The sequence below is a fragment of the Drosophila novamexicana genome, unplaced genomic scaffold, assembly GCF_003285875.2.
Source record: "Drosophila novamexicana strain 15010-1031.04,08,12 unplaced genomic scaffold, DnovRS2.1 tig00000387-arrow-pilon, whole genome shotgun sequence".
Taxonomy (NCBI): Eukaryota; Metazoa; Arthropoda; class Insecta; order Diptera; family Drosophilidae; genus Drosophila; species Drosophila novamexicana.
Window position 1 is genome coordinate 2,148,910 of NW_020824800.1, and position 13,848 is coordinate 2,162,757.

Sequence of the window (13,848 nt, forward strand, 5' to 3'; positions counted from 1 at the left end):
AGTTTTTGGAGTTGAGTTCACATACGTCAAATATTAATGACATGTTTGCAGTCTTACGAACTAGAGTTATTTTCAAGATTTATAAAAATCAAATTCAATCAAAAATATCAAATATTGAAAACTGCGCCTAATAATATCATTGCCCAATGGCTTTAAATATTCATTAGCAACTATCAACTATTAAATGCTCTAATATGTACTACAAGCATTTATTTATTTTTTTTTGAAATCTTATAAAAATGTTCGAGTAACCGGACTCCAGAAAATTGACGACGAGTGAACGAAATTTTAGCATGTAATTTGTTGCTAATAAATTGAAGATTTTGTACAAACCCTGGAACAGATAAATATCGTTAAAATGTAATATGTAATGGAAATAATTAAAGAACAAACGAATTAAAAATCATAACAATAAATATTTGCTAAACTATTCACTTAACTGCTGGCAATTTATTCAATATATGTACAAAATTTGAGATGTTGTGTGAAGTTTTAACTTTGCATCTATATGAATGCCTGTTTGTACACATATGTATGCATGTTTCTTTTGTATATATGCAAACATGCATGCATGCGTACATGTATGAATACAAACAAACATACATACAATCTTATATACATACATGTATGTATGTGTGCACCTTTATGTGCGTGGCTGAATATGTGTGTATGTATGTTGGTAAATATTTATATGCATAATTGTCTGATATATGCAAACATGCATGCATGCATACACACATACATATCAATGTACATACATATATACAAAAAAAAAACAACAAAAACCAAAAAGTATACAACAAAGTAAGCAATACATTACTAGCTAAGCACAATAACTGAATTCTTGAGAATCGAGGAGTAGAGCACTTGCTAAAAATACGTTTTATTTAAATTTGCAGCACAGCGACAAAAAAAACTTGGTCTTAGAAAGCGAACATGCATGCATACATATGTGCATGCATACACTAGCCCACACACATGCATATATATATAATAGTTATACGCCTTCGTACAAAATATATATATATACAAGGAAAGAACATATTTTGGCTCTAAGCAAAGAAATATGTATTTTAAGTACTGAATAGTCCACAGCAACTCGATGGAATTTCTGAAAAGATTTCAAGAAACTGAATTTGCGAATTTCGGTAAGGTAAAAATAGGGAACTCACTATTAGTATTTCCCCAGCCTAAGGGCACGCCCAGGCGGCTGTTTTCCAGCTTGAGCCATTGATAAAGCGGATCAAAGTATTCGAGTAGTGCAGCCGGGTCCATTTCAGTTTCTCCAGTAAACTCTTCCAAAACAATTTTCCAATGCCTTGAATTGCCAGCTGACAGGAATGTTTTAAATGCTTGGCCCGCCTTTTTGCTGCCAAATATATCGCAGTTATCGAGAGTCTGTTGACTGTCGCCAGGCGCATATTGTCCAGCTAGGCGACACAACGCCTTATGGAACTGAAACTGGAATATGTGCGCCGCAAAATAGCGCAAGTACTCGACATCGGCATCAATATGATACTTAGCGGGCGGATCAAAGTCACTATTGGTGCGAGTTATGGGCGGTTCAAGGCCACCAAACTCGGAGCGCATCTGCCAGAAGGCGCAGTTCCACTGAGATTCATCGAGTTCGCCGCGAAACACAGCATAGCGATACTTGTCCATGGTATAGCCAAAAGGCAGGAAGACAATCTTAGATAGAGCTTGCTTGAAAAGCTCATTAATGCGGCTCTTCTCGTCTAGGCGCCCGCTGCGGGTGAGATTAAGGCTCTTTAGGTGCTTGGCGGACATGGCCGATAGCGCTATGACATCGCCAACAGCCTCGTGAAAGCCCGGATTGGGCGCACCTCGAAAAACGGCAGGCTGTTGCTCATACTGCAAATAGTATTGTATGTGACCCAGCTCGTGATGCACAACGTACAGATAATGTGTGTTTAGCTCGGTGCACATCTTGATGCGTACATCGCTGTCCTGATAAAAGTCCCACGCAGACGCATGGCAGACGACTTCGCGATCTGTGGGTCGTTCCAGCACACTCAAGTTCCAGAAGCTTGCCGGCAGAGCACGCATACCCAGCGATTGGAAAAACTGATCACCTAGTTCAAACAGTTTCCGAACGCTATATTCTTGTCGCTCCATTTCCAGCTTAACGTCCACAAATGGCTTTTCCGGATACGGTGTGAATAAATCAATGACATCGTTCCACGATTGCGCCCACATATTGCCCAACAGATGCATCGGTATATTGCCCTCAGCAGGCACCACCTCAGGTCCGTAATGCTGGCGTAGGCGGTACCTAACGTAACCGTGTATCTGTCTGTAGAAGGGCAGCAGTGCTTTGTAGGTGGCATCTAGCTGTCTCTCAAAGTCCGCATCTTCATAGAAGTGTACCCAGTAATCGGCATAGGAGCGATAGTCTAGAAAACGGGCGTTTATTTTGTTAGAGATCACGGGGTTATCTGGTCAGCTGAGAGAGAGAGAAGCACATACCGTTCAGATGGGCAGCCTTGCGTGTAAGGCGCACATACTTTTCAAAGTTTCCGCGCATAGGCGTGCCAGCCTTGTCGTACCACTCGCGCCAATACCATGCCAACTCGGCGGGATCGCGACTGTTCGCCAGACGCTCCTGTATGTGCGGCTCCAGGGTCAGCGAGCAGTCGGTCCGATTCGTGTAGGAGCACACACTGGTGGTGGCATAGTTGGACTGCATGGAGCTAATGGCATTCTTCAGTTCGAGATAGTCGCTAGGGTCGAGTGCATCCGCACCCAGATCCTGCAGCATTCGCGCCTGCCGTCGTATATTTGAGTCAGCGGATTTGGCATAATCGCCCGCCCGAACAGCCTGCGCCAACAGTTTGTTCTGGCTCGCACTCTCCGCGTACACCACTATCATGGCGCGGCGATTCTCTTCGGTCACGTTCGTGTTGTACGTATAGGCGGCTGAGTACTCAGCATGGTAGCGTTCCCGCAACTTTGAGTTCTCCTGTTCAAAGAAGCGTTGCGCCTGCAGCACGGATGCGGAGCAGCTATTTTCATCGGCAGTTCCATAAGGCAGCTGAACGCGATAGAAACGTGGAAAATAAGCATATATAATCCTGTCTAACTGCTAATATACTAACCCACAGCGCAAAGGCGAAGACGAGCAACAAACAAAGATTTGACCCGTTCATTACGTCCACTTGAATCCGATCCTCCTTATCAGTAGCGCTTCACAAACTATAAGCTGCGTTCTCTAGTTTTGCGGCTGGGCTGCTGCCATTTGAGTTCTGGACACCCGCCAACAAGCAGAGCTGCTTTTATGCATGCTCCGATTCTCACTAAACACACACAGACACACATACATTTAACTGTACAGTCAGGTATCGATACCAAGCCTAAGCAATTCAAAAATGGCTCTAATCTTCTGTCAGAATTAAGCGTTTATGAACACATGCAATGCATTTCACCATATATCTACATACACATGTATATACATACATACACACACACACACATACATGTATATACATATTATGGGAATGTAATGTTTGGCTTATCATTTGTTAAGAGTGAGTATTTAGGCGTGATGGGTTTCACATTCTATTTTTATTATTATTTATTGCAGTAGTTGGTCACAGAACGGTGTTAAATTACATTTACATATATGTAGGCACACGTTGGGACAAACATTTAAATGCGAAATAATAATTGATAATATTTATTTAGTGTTTTTAATGCGTGAGGGGTATTGCGCCCCTCATAAAAGGTGCAAATTTCTTATAAAATTCTCTTGGTTTGTAGGAATAGATTATAAGTCAAACAATTGACAATAAAACAAATACAAATGAATAATATAAAAATATACACAATGGTTTATTCTCTATCCGGGTAGAAATTCACTGTTGCCCGACGCAATATTAATAAATTAACATTGTAAAAATAGATGTCAATTGGATTAAGGATTGTGTGCTCTAATAAATCGGAAAGCTCTGGTCGACTTGGTTTGTCCAGGCATGCAGACCGCCTTCCAAGTCGCGTATGGAATGCTCGGGCAAGCGAGTTCTCATGTGCTGCACGGCAATCTGTGAATCGTTGCCGCGACGGCATACAACAAATATGGGCAACTCTTTGCTCTCCAAGTGCTGGGCGAAACGTTGTAGGTAGCTGTCATCCAGGACATGCGCCAAGGGCGCGTTAATTGAGTCGGGCAACTGACAGATTTCAAATTCAGCTGGCGCACGCACATCCAGCAGCAAATGCGGCTTGGTCTTCATCAACTTTTGGTAGTCCAGCACGTTAATGCGCTCCTCCGGCTCTAGCAGCTTCACGGCGTTGTCCTTGTCATTGGCATTCATGCCGCAGAAGAGCTCGTAGTCGATCAGTCCAGTGATGAGCGGCTGGGCAGAGCAGACGTGACAGTTTGGCCGCTTGCCGCGTATTTTGATGTTGCGAAACTGGCAGCTGCTGCCGTCAAAAATGAGCATACGTCCGGCCAATACGTCGCCCAATCCGATTATGATCTTAATGGCTTCCAGTGCCTGCATGGCGCCTATTGTGCCGGTAACAGCCCCCAGTACGCCGCCATCACCGCAATTGGTGACTGCCTCTGGCGGCGGCGGCACCGGATAAATGCAGCGATAGCAAGGTCCCTGGGCGCCATACGAGTACACGGTCAGCTGGCCATCCAGTTTCAGTGCACTGCCGGAGACCAACGGCTTGCGCAGCATCGTACAGGCATCGTTCAGCAGATAACGCGTGGCCACATTGTCGCTGCAGTCCAGCACAAGGTCATAGGCACGCATAATGTGCATTGCGTTCGAGCTGTTCAGCAGGCGTGGATAGCATGTTATACGGCAATGCGGATTCAGTTCTAGCAATGCGATGCGCGCCGATTCGGCCTTCGACAGTCCACAGCGTGCCACCGTGTGCAGCGTCTGGCGGTGCAGATTGCTGCGCTCCACCTCGTCATAGTCCACCAGACCCAAATTGCCGCAGCCTGCACTACAAAGATATTCCGCCGCCGGGCAGCCTAATCCGCCTAAGCCAACGATTAGCACCGCGCTGTTCTTAAGCTTAAGCTGACCGCTTACGCCAAAATCAGTTAGTATGAGCTGACGACTATATCGCGCAATATCATCGTTGTTAAGCGTTGCATATTGCTCCCTTGTTGCGGGCTGCGGATCAGCTTCTGGGTGCAAGTGTGATGCTGCTGTTCTTGACTGAAGATCGCGCAAGTTTTGCTCTTTGGCATTCAATGCAGCCTGCAGCTCGGCAATCTCTCGACGTAGTTTTGCCTTTTCAGTTTCTAAAGAATCGGCAGCGGCAATCATTGGTACGCAAGTGCATTCGATTTGTTAAGTAAAAATAAGCGAGTACTTGTTTATTACACACTCAAGCGATATATGCAGCGTTGCCAGGCCGGACAAAAGCTATGCGATAGTATCGGCGAGCCTAAACAGCTGACGGAGCTGTTACCGTTGCCTATCGTCGTCTTAGCAGTTGACTATTTATAATTACCTAATCGTAAATTACACACAGAAACTGATGTCTTGGCTGAGCAGCGCGTTTCAAAAACTGTGTAACGCAGCACATCTGGCTAGCAGATCGAAGCCTTTGCCACTGACCTGTTACCAAACATCAGTGCGTCAGCTTTCGCACGCCGAGAAACGGGCGCGCGGCCGCACGGTGCGTCGCTATGGCTACAAGGAGAAGCTGTTCCAGAGTGGTCTACTGCCGCATTTGGATAATGGACAGAAGCTACCCTTACCAGTGTATAGGCCAAAAAATCCGTGGTCTGAAAAGCGGGCGCTCTTCGGCCAAAATGACTTTATAGACATATTGGGCAACGACCGGCTTCATCCCACACGTGTGCTATACTCGGTGCCTTCCTGGTTGCGCGGCGTCTCGGGCAATGAATACCAGGTACTGTTGCGTAAGCGTCGAATGCTGGAGAAGACCAAGTACCCGATCGCCCGGCCTACCAAGTGGAAAGATTTGCAGAAGCGCATTTTGTATTTATACAGGTTCCTTAATCGAAAGACAAAAACCGGATACTCTACGCAATAATCTTACAAATTAATTATAATGATTGCTCGTATATGTTGAATAAAGTCGTTCTTTTTATTTGAGTATCCATATTCAGCTTATTCTAGCAGTATTCGCGCCTCTTCCCCATCAATCATGATCTTTTGGCCATTATAAAGACAGAACTCCCGCTTCACGTGCGCAAAAAGCAAATCTGTTATTAAAAATATTTGACCCGTGCAGAAAGCGAGCGTAGCACCAAAGTAAAAGTTCGCGTTTGCCGAACCGGCATAGATCCACAAATGCCACAAAGCGCCCATCATGGACAACGTTATGAGGAAGAAAGTAAACACAACAAAACCATGCGCCATGACTAAAAGACAACAAATTTACATTATTAACTTGACATAGGTTGAACTTCTTTGGGAGTGTTCGATTAGACAGCTACTTACACTTCCAGCAGCGGCGCCAGAGTGGCAATAAGGCCAAATAGAAACCGACATCACCTAGGCTAGGATATGCTCGAAAAACTGCCGTTAGCGAAACGAGGACGGTGGCCAGCAGAAGCGGTTCCTTGCGCAGTTTTATGGACAGAGGCACAAGGTACAAAACGGTGGCATTTAGCTGAAATGTTATAAGAAACATGGTGCGAAAGTGTTCAAACATTTCGGTGAAAAAGTACCAAAACAGTCCAATATTGGGCTGCAGATCGCGAAAGTAGAAGCTGAAATTAACAATTAAAATATGCATCAATCAAATCAACTTCAAAACTGCAGTCACATACATAAAACCGAGTGTTCCATCTAAAAAATTCCAGCTATTCATAACAAAGTAGTTTGCGCCGGCCACAGCCAAACAGCAAGTTGCAAAAAGCAAGCATATACCGATGCCCAGGCAGACAGACCGACGGGCAAAGAGTAAAAGCAGCGGCGCAATAAGCACAACCGGATAAAGGCTGCGGACGGTCTCAAATGCGAGCAGAGCGACGCTTACGAAGAGCTGGCGCCTGATCATGGCACATAGAAACATTGCCAGTAACAAATTACTCAGCACAGTGGAGGTCAGTGCCACACAGCTCAGTATTGTCAATGGATTGAATAAATAGGCTACCAAGACCAGCTCCGATATGATGTATTTGTCATTCGCACTGTACTGCAGCTCCTCTGTATCCTTGGCGTAGTCCTTGCGCTCCTGACGTTGCTGTTGCAGTTTTTGCCCAACAAAAGTACGGCTCATCGAATACAGCAATGCGGCCGTACATAAGTCGAGCAATATATAGAGAAGTGGAAGCCATTCCGCATAATGTATTAAAATGCCGGATATTGCTTTAAGAAGCAACGGTGTCTCGTGCACAAGATCTCCTTGATATGGATCGACGCCTTGTTGGAGCAGAAATACTCCCTCTTGAACTGCAAATTAAATATAACAAGCATGAGAATCCCTGAAAATATTTGGGTTTAACTAAATACTTACTGCGCTTGAACGAGTTTAAAGGAGTGGCAAATTCCACGCGATGGCCGATAAGCGACGCCAATGAAGTGCTACTGAAATACAAGCGCACGGCGCCGCCGATTAAAAGTAGTTTGTAGCACTTGGCGTCCATGGCTGCAAGCTAGTTGAGATTGACAGCTATTGATAGAAATTCAGGCTACAATCATAGTTTTATAACTGCTCCCGTCTTAGAGGACAGCCTTTTAAAAAAACATATGTGACTGTTGCAATAGGCCCCCGATATATTTCTTATCGATAGGGGGCAGTGCACTACCGATAGACAGCGCAAGTATGACAAGCAAATTAGCGATGTGCGTCAAATTAGTGGCGTCGATTTTTGGTACTTGGTATCGGAAAAGGAATAGCTCACCTTGAAATGCATTTTTCTTATGTTTTTAAGCATAAAAACTAATACATGTAAGTGCAGAATTGCAAATAATTTAATTATTTACTGTCTACATTCATTTGTTTTTTAATTTTAATTTATAATATGGGTGAACCAAGAGGTTGGCAGGGTATACCAACATAAAGATACATGTTTTAGGAAATCTTATGCATTAATTCTGAACAAATTGATAAACCAGCTTTTTAAAAAATAATTAAATGTAAACGCACCTTATGTTGTTCATTCAGCTTCAACGGAATCAGCTTGAAATCAGTGCTGAACAATTCTTACAGTATTGAGCAGGAACTAAATAATTCAAATTATTTGTATATGTATATGAAAGGATGAGTCGGCAGAACTGGCAGCCCAATAAAATCGATTAATCGCGAAAGTGAATAGCTTTGGTATCGATAGATCAAATTTTCGATGCTTTTTACGACAAATTCGCATGCACAGGTCAGGTTAGTGTCGTTCGGAGAGTCATAAATATAACTGAAGGAAAATGTCGGAAGAAACAAAGAAACTCGACTTATCTGGCGATGGAGGCGTGCTCAAGGAAATACTGAAGGAGGGAACTGGCAACGAGACGCCAAATAGCGGCTGCAAGGTATCGCTTCACTATACCGGCAGACTTGTTGACGGCACGGAATTCGATTCCAGCGTGGGTCGCAATGAGCCATTCGAATTTGAATTGGGCAAAGGTATGAGCGTTTGGAGAATACTTTTCGCGCACAAATAATTGATTTAAATGCGTATCCAAAGGACGCGTCATCAAAGCCTTCGACATGGGTGTCGCCACAATGAAGCTGGGCGAGCGCTGTTTCTTGACATGTGCTCCAAACTACGCTTACGGCGCTGCTGGCAGCCCGCCAAGCATACCGCCAGACTCGACTCTTATATTTGAGGTAAGCATACACCCATATACTTGTGTCCCACACCTATCATATAACCTGTCCATTTCAGCTGGAAATGCTGGGCTGGAAAGGCGAGGATCTCAGTCCAAATCAAGATGGCAGCATCGAGCGCACCATTCTGGAACCAAGCGATAAAAAGCGGACACCAAGCGACGGCGCATTTGTCAAGGGTTGGTCACCATTATCAAAGTTTTGCGGTCTAAGTAGTGGTTAAAACGCATTTGCTTAAAACATTTTCAGCTCACATTTCTGGAAGCTTCGATGGCCGCGTGTTCGAAGAACGCGATGTAGAATTCGATTATGGCGAGGGCAGTGCCATTGGCATAGTTGAAGGACTCGAGCTGGCACTGGAGAAAATGAATATTGGCGAAACATCCAAGTATATACACTTGAACTCATTACTATGTTTAGAGGCAATTCAAAGAACTGATTGCAGATTAAAAGTAAACCTTGTTGATTTACGAATCTATGCAAAAAGTCTGCCTATAAGCATAGTAAATGATAACAAAGAGGTGCAATTGCATTGCTAACACACATCTATTTCCGAATTGCTAACAGAATCAAAATACAATCAAAATACGCATTTGGGGCAAAAGGCAACGAAGCCTTTAAGATACCGCCACACTCAACTATTGAGTACACTGTGAAATTAATAGACTGCGGCAAGGGCCTGGAGGAATGGAAGTTGAGCGACAGCGAGCGCGTGGCTGAGGCAAAAGTCTATAAGGAGAAGGGCACAAACTATTTTAAAAAGGATAACTTCGAGTTGGCCATTAAAATGTACAATAAGTGCAAGAACCTCTTACCCAGCATCAAGGACAATACCAGCGACGAGGTTAAGGCCCTGAAAGTGGCCACACACAGCAACATCGCTCTATGTCATCAAAAATCCAACGATCACTTCGAGGCTAAACAAGAGGTGGGTGCAGCAGCACTCCTAACCCAATATTATTCTATGTGTGATCTATATTAATGATATTTTCGCTTAAACAGTGTAATGCTGTGCTAGAATTGGATGCCAACAATGTCAAGGCACTGTATCGCCGCGGACAATGCAATCTGATTATTAATGAGCTGGAGGACGCCTTGGAAGATTTTCAGAAAGTGAGTAAAGTAGATTTTTGATTAAGAAACGATTTAACTGGCCGTAAACGATTGCAGGTTATACAACTGGAGCCTGGCAACAAGGCTGCGGCCAATCATGTTGTTATTTGCAAGCAAAAGATAAAGCAAAACAAGGACAAGGAGAAGAAGTTATATGCGAATATGTTCACCAAACTGGCTGCCGGCGACAAAGAGGTACCATAATTCGTGCAGTCAACAAAGCAAGCGATAATAAACTGCCTTTATTAATGTGTATATGCAAATATTTATATTGTTTTTTTTTTTTTTTGAATTGACCAGACGGAACCGCCACGCGAAACGGACGTGCTGGACAAGTGTGGTGAATGGTCCGAGGAGGATGCGAAACGCGAAGCTGATTTAACTTTAGAGCGCGACAATATCATTATGATTTAATTTATATGCACTCAGCTTGCGGCCCAATGCGCTATTTATGATACATACCAATATTATTATTAATGCTTGCAACCCCCCAAATTATGGAAATGAATGGTAATGAATAAAAATATATCTTGTATCCCTTAGATTTTTATCAAATACGTTTACAAATAGCATTGGACATATTATCACAGTTTACACAGTTTATTTACTAATTTCTTTTTCGCGCGGCATCAGCCTAAAATTGGGTTTCGGCTCCTTGTCGCGCAGCCACAATGGCGAGGTGGGCACCTGAGATTTGATATATTCGGATGCCTTGAAGCAGTAGCCGGAGCAGAACTTTTTGCGTTCAGTGATATCGTACACCTTATTCCTGGTAACGCAGATTTGATACTGTTTCACAGGCACCCTATAATATAAGATATTAGTATACGAACAGATGCACGTCGATTGTCCTTACTTTTCCACAAGCACATCACAGAGTGGATAACCACACAGCTTGTTAATGTGTCGTTCTTCCACAATATCTGCGTAGTTATCCGGACCGATTTCAGTTAGCTGTTGTTAACCAAATTATATACACATACATACAGCTTTATTAATCAATATACTTATTTACCAAATCGAGGAACGCCTGCTCCTCAATGTGTGGCTCCAGGAGTGTGACAACTACTTGATGAGCTCTGGCGACTGCCGCTCGCTTCTTAACCACTGCCGCAATAAGCTGTTCCCTTAAATGGCCAATAAATACAATACAAATTTATTGTCTCACATAAAAAAGATGAATTTACCGCAATTGTTGATTATTTTCCATAGTCATATTTTGTTTATTTCATATGAGTACATTTAGTTGCCAACATAGATTATCGATAGCACTTGAACGTGAATTATTCACGGTACTCAATCATCGATAACATTCCATTGTGAACGATTATTCCTAATCACACAAACAAAACATTAAGGAAAATTAATATCTGCTGCAACACTTTAGAAGAATTTTTAATACAAATTATTACACACTTTTAAATGGTTTGCGATAAGTGTGAGTCCAAATTGACGAAGGTCTCGGCGCCTAATCCTTGGCGAACTAACAATGCGACTGCCGGAGGACGCAAAATCAATGAGAACAAAGCGCTCTCCTCCTCCAAGGAGCGTTACAATCCCATGGGCAATAGCTTTGCACCTTGCCGGTAAGTCCACAACCATTCTGACAGCTTCATCAGTACATAATTTCTCGTTGGCAGCATATGCAGACAGAAGGTGCATCAGATGGGGGCGCACTATTGTCAGGCGTGTTCCTATAAAAAGGCGATCTGCGCAATGTGCGGCAAGAAGATACTGAATACAAAGAACTATAAGCAGAGCGCAACATAACGGTTTGTGCTTTACAAATTAATTTTAAGTAAATAATATGCATTAACAAATAGTTCAACGTTTAAGCTTAGCATCTATAGAATAATTGTAATTAAATACTATAATTTAAACGTATTTGAAACTGGGGTCAACTCTCAGTTGGTGATGTCTTTTCACGCTCCCGTCGTCGTTTGGCGCTCTGCACTGAGCTGGAGTAGCTGAGAGCATCCTTATCAAACTCCATCGGCATTATGCCCAGATCGCCGCTGTAACGATTCTTGGCTATCTGGAGATACTTCTTGCCACGCACCGAGGTCAGCCGCTTGTCCTGTATGATCAGCACATTGTCTGCCTCCTGTGTGGCCTTTGCGGTGCCAAATACCGAGCTCGTTGTCAGCTCATCCTCCTGCCGTTCCTTGCGAGGATGCATGACCAAAGTGACGTGCACATTGTGTTTGGTGGCAAAGCCACGAAATGCTGCTATAATGGAGTCCTGTTCCCAAAACTTGTCACCGCGATACGATGAAACGCCCATCATGAACTGTAAATTGTCTATAATCACATGGGAAATGTCGTGCACGTACTGGGCGTGCTCGATGGCCTCCAGCACTGGCTTGAGCGGCTGCTGACCTTGAAAGGTCATAAAGTACATCGGTAGGCGCTCAAACTCTGTGGCCCAGTGGTCAAACTCTTGCAGCTTATCATCCAGCGGATAGCCAACAAATTGACGCAACAGTGTCGCAGCCAGCCGCGTGTTGCGTATCTCAAAGGAGCCCCAAAGTGTGCTGACGCCCTGCATGGCCAGATCCAGCGAGTACTCGCTAGTAAAGGTCGTTTTCCCGCTGCCCGTGGGCCCCGTCAATATGGTGAGCTCGCCCTTGCGATGACCCTTGAGCAGCTTGTTGAGCACCGGAAACCGTTTCCATTTGACACCGTTCACCTTCTCGATGTTCTGTAGCTCACTCAAAATGTCGTTGCGCAGGGCATTGAATGTGGTAATCGATTTGTGCCGCACGGGCGTCGCCTTGGCCAATATGTGGCGCACGTTGAGCCGTCGCTTTAGAGCCAAATGCGGCGCTGGCTCCGTATCGGTGGGCCGTATCAACAGGCAGCGTCTCTCGTCCATTTTCTGTGCAAACGCGCGTGCCGCATCCCAACTGTGCGTGGCATCATAGTGCAGCCAGAAGACCAACTCCTTGAAGCGCTCTAAGCCAGGCAGGCATTCTTGCGGCAGCAGATGCAATGCATACGGCAGGCAGACGATGCAATCTGAAAAGCAAAAGTCGCGCATTTAATGAGAAATTCAATAAAATGCAATATCTATTACGCACGTGTTTCGATGTTCTGCGTGGCCAGCACTATAAAGTCCAGCAGATTGCTCACCAGCACCGCCTTGCTCTTGTTCCCTGTGCCGTGTATTAGCAGACCAGAGCTGGAGCTGCCCTGGAATGTCTGCTCGCTGCGGTCGCTCAGACGCAGCACCTTCTCGCCCACCACCAGGTGGGCCGCGTTGCGCAGCTTAAAGTGCAGCAGCTGCTGCTCGGGCTCATACAGTGCACCAATGGCATTCAGCTGGGCCTCCTTCAAGCCTCGCAGACCGAGCGCTTCGCAGGCCTCCGTTGGAACATTCACCAAATTGGGGAAACGTGATGCATATTCCGGTGTCTTTTTTGGCGCGCGCTGATAGCCCGACAGCGCCGGTGTCTGGTAAGCCCTGGCGGCATTCGCAAGGGTTAGTTTAACATCACAGCTGGGACAAATAAAGGCGCCTAAAAATAAAAGTATGTTAATACTTTTCTTGAATGCAAACAGTGCGCAAATGACGTCACAGTTCCACCATTTAATGTGTATTGTTTCCACCTTACATTACATTTCTGCAAGTCTTTAACATAAAGCATACCCGTTTTCTTGTTTATGTAAGCCAGCGGTCCATGTGCACGCGTTGTTGACGTCGCCGGCATTCGCTCGCATAGCCGGCATTCCAGTTGCAAGCACGTGTGTCCATCCTTGTTGTTAACATTTTGCTGTCGCAATTGTTTCTTAAAATCAATATACTCTTTGGTGTCAAATACGTATTCTTCAGATTCGACGCTCGTTGCATAATGCTGTCCTGGTAAGCGTCTGCTTTTATTTACGCGCAACAGCAGCGGTTTAATAAAACCGGCGAGTCTCATGGCACAGGGCGACTCGTGCGCATCGCCGCCA

At 44.6% G+C, this 13,848-nt stretch overlaps 8 protein-coding genes across 8 annotated transcripts; 3 read left to right on the forward strand and 5 right to left on the reverse strand.

Annotated features, from left to right (window-relative positions):
• Window positions 1-892: 892 nt before the first annotated feature.
• On the reverse strand, window positions 893-3,267 carry LOC115760067 (angiotensin-converting enzyme-related protein). Its single transcript, XM_030701247.1, has 4 exons — window positions 3,117-3,267; window positions 2,488-3,052; window positions 1,173-2,414; window positions 893-1,111 (listed from the first exon to the last, which is right to left on the reverse strand). Exons 1-4 carry the CDS (start codon window positions 3,165-3,167, stop codon window positions 1,074-1,076), a joined length of 1,896 nt encoding a protein of 631 aa, XP_030557107.1. The 5' UTR covers window positions 3,168-3,267; the 3' UTR covers window positions 893-1,073.
• Window positions 3,268-3,661: 394 nt separating this feature from the next.
• LOC115759859 (adenylyltransferase and sulfurtransferase MOCS3) lies at window positions 3,662-5,393 on the reverse strand. The gene has a single exon (XM_030700963.1). It carries the CDS (start codon window positions 5,304-5,306, stop codon window positions 3,948-3,950), a length of 1,359 nt encoding a protein of 452 aa, XP_030556823.1. The 5' UTR covers window positions 5,307-5,393; the 3' UTR covers window positions 3,662-3,947.
• A 40-nt stretch (window positions 5,394-5,433) lies between these two features.
• Window positions 5,434-6,110, forward strand: LOC115759861 (39S ribosomal protein L51, mitochondrial). The gene has a single exon (XM_030700965.1). The coding sequence runs from the start codon at window positions 5,521-5,523 to the stop codon at window positions 6,040-6,042; it is 522 nt and encodes a 173-aa protein (XP_030556825.1). The 5' UTR covers window positions 5,434-5,520; the 3' UTR covers window positions 6,043-6,110.
• Window positions 6,071-7,716, reverse strand: LOC115759860 (phosphatidylinositol glycan anchor biosynthesis class U protein). The gene is made up of 4 exons (XM_030700964.1): window positions 7,474-7,716; window positions 6,785-7,409; window positions 6,453-6,724; window positions 6,071-6,373 (listed from the first exon to the last, which is right to left on the reverse strand). The coding sequence occupies exons 1-4, from the start codon at window positions 7,601-7,603 to the stop codon at window positions 6,120-6,122; spliced, it is 1,281 nt and encodes a 426-aa protein (XP_030556824.1). The 5' UTR covers window positions 7,604-7,716; the 3' UTR covers window positions 6,071-6,119.
• Window positions 7,717-8,224: 508 nt separating this feature from the next.
• Window positions 8,225-10,436, forward strand: LOC115760072 (FK506-binding protein 59). The gene is made up of 8 exons (XM_030701251.1): window positions 8,225-8,577; window positions 8,639-8,781; window positions 8,840-8,960; window positions 9,031-9,169; window positions 9,349-9,709; window positions 9,784-9,894; window positions 9,952-10,089; window positions 10,195-10,436. Exons 1-8 carry the CDS (start codon window positions 8,379-8,381, stop codon window positions 10,306-10,308), a joined length of 1,326 nt encoding a protein of 441 aa, XP_030557111.1. The 5' UTR covers window positions 8,225-8,378; the 3' UTR covers window positions 10,309-10,436.
• Window positions 10,437-10,467: 31 nt separating this feature from the next.
• LOC115760074 (putative RNA polymerase II subunit B1 CTD phosphatase RPAP2 homolog) lies at window positions 10,468-11,139 on the reverse strand. Its single transcript, XM_030701252.1, has 4 exons — window positions 11,082-11,139; window positions 10,910-11,021; window positions 10,751-10,848; window positions 10,468-10,699 (listed from the first exon to the last, which is right to left on the reverse strand). Exons 1-4 carry the CDS (start codon window positions 11,108-11,110, stop codon window positions 10,495-10,497), a joined length of 444 nt encoding a protein of 147 aa, XP_030557112.1. The 5' UTR covers window positions 11,111-11,139; the 3' UTR covers window positions 10,468-10,494.
• Window positions 11,140-11,298: 159 nt separating this feature from the next.
• Window positions 11,299-11,745, forward strand: LOC115759864 (cysteine-rich PDZ-binding protein). Its single transcript, XM_030700971.1, has 2 exons — window positions 11,299-11,480; window positions 11,535-11,745. Exons 1-2 carry the CDS (start codon window positions 11,317-11,319, stop codon window positions 11,662-11,664), a joined length of 294 nt encoding a protein of 97 aa, XP_030556831.1. The 5' UTR covers window positions 11,299-11,316; the 3' UTR covers window positions 11,665-11,745.
• A 35-nt stretch (window positions 11,746-11,780) lies between these two features.
• Window positions 11,781-13,817, reverse strand: LOC115759863 (twinkle protein, mitochondrial). Its single transcript, XM_030700970.1, has 3 exons — window positions 13,544-13,817; window positions 12,975-13,412; window positions 11,781-12,912 (listed from the first exon to the last, which is right to left on the reverse strand). Exons 1-3 carry the CDS (start codon window positions 13,815-13,817, stop codon window positions 11,792-11,794), a joined length of 1,833 nt encoding a protein of 610 aa, XP_030556830.1. The 3' UTR covers window positions 11,781-11,791.
• Between the last annotated feature and the right edge of the window lie 31 nt (window positions 13,818-13,848).

Bases quoted from the DNA above. Each gene is read 5' to 3' on its own strand.
- LOC115760074 (XM_030701252.1), bottom strand. From the start codon at position 11,110: ATGACTATGGAAAATAATCAACAATTGCG. The intron at 10,849-10,909 runs GTAAATAAGTAT...GGTTAACAACAG, and splicing joins AGCAGGCGTTCCTCGATTTG to CTAACTGAAATCGGTCCGGA. The intron at 10,700-10,750 runs GTAAGGACAATC...CTTATATTATAG, and splicing joins TGTGATGTGCTTGTGGAAAA to GGTGCCTGTGAAACAGTATC.
- LOC115759859 (XM_030700963.1), bottom strand. From the start codon at position 5,306: ATGATTGCCGCTGCCGATTCTTTAGAAACTGAAAAGGCAAAACTACGT.
- LOC115759860 (XM_030700964.1), bottom strand. From the start codon at position 7,603: ATGGACGCCAAGTGCTACAAACTACTTTTAATCGGCGGCGCCGTGCGC. The intron at 7,410-7,473 runs GTAAGTATTTAG...TTTAATTTGCAG, and splicing joins TTTAAACTCGTTCAAGCGCA to TTCAAGAGGGAGTATTTCTG. The intron at 6,725-6,784 runs GTATGTGACTGC...TGTTAATTTCAG, and splicing joins GATGGAACACTCGGTTTTAT to CTTCTACTTTCGCGATCTGC.
- LOC115760067 (XM_030701247.1), bottom strand. From the start codon at position 3,167: ATGAACGGGTCAAATCTTTGTTTGTTGCTCGTCTTCGCCTTTGCGCTG. The intron at 3,053-3,116 runs GTTAGTATATTA...TATCGCGTTCAG, and splicing joins TCTTCGCCTTTGCGCTGTGG to CTGCCTTATGGAACTGCCGA. The intron at 1,112-1,172 runs GTGAGTTCCCTA...AAATCTTTTCAG, and splicing joins AGGCTGGGGAAATACTAATA to AAATTCCATCGAGTTGCTGT.
- LOC115759864 (XM_030700971.1), top strand. From the start codon at position 11,317: ATGGTTTGCGATAAGTGTGAGTCCAAATTGACGAAGGTCTCGGCGCCT. The intron at 11,481-11,534 runs GTAAGTCCACAA...TCTCGTTGGCAG, and splicing joins AATAGCTTTGCACCTTGCCG to CATATGCAGACAGAAGGTGC.
- LOC115759863 (XM_030700970.1), bottom strand. From the start codon at position 13,817: ATGAGACTCGCCGGTTTTATTAAACCGCTGCTGTTGCGCGTAAATAAA. The intron at 13,413-13,543 runs GTATGCTTTATG...TTTTATTTTTAG, and splicing joins TTACATAAACAAGAAAACGG to GCGCCTTTATTTGTCCCAGC. The intron at 12,913-12,974 runs GTGCGTAATAGA...TTTGCTTTTCAG, and splicing joins CACGCAGAACATCGAAACAC to ATTGCATCGTCTGCCTGCCG.
- LOC115759861 (XM_030700965.1), top strand. From the start codon at position 5,521: ATGTCTTGGCTGAGCAGCGCGTTTCAAAAACTGTGTAACGCAGCACAT.
- LOC115760072 (XM_030701251.1), top strand. From the start codon at position 8,379: ATGTCGGAAGAAACAAAGAAACTCGACTTATCTGGCGATGGAGGCGTG. The intron at 8,961-9,030 runs GTTGGTCACCAT...AAACATTTTCAG, and splicing joins CGACGGCGCATTTGTCAAGG to CTCACATTTCTGGAAGCTTC. The intron at 10,090-10,194 runs GTACCATAATTC...TGAATTGACCAG, and splicing joins TGGCTGCCGGCGACAAAGAG to ACGGAACCGCCACGCGAAAC.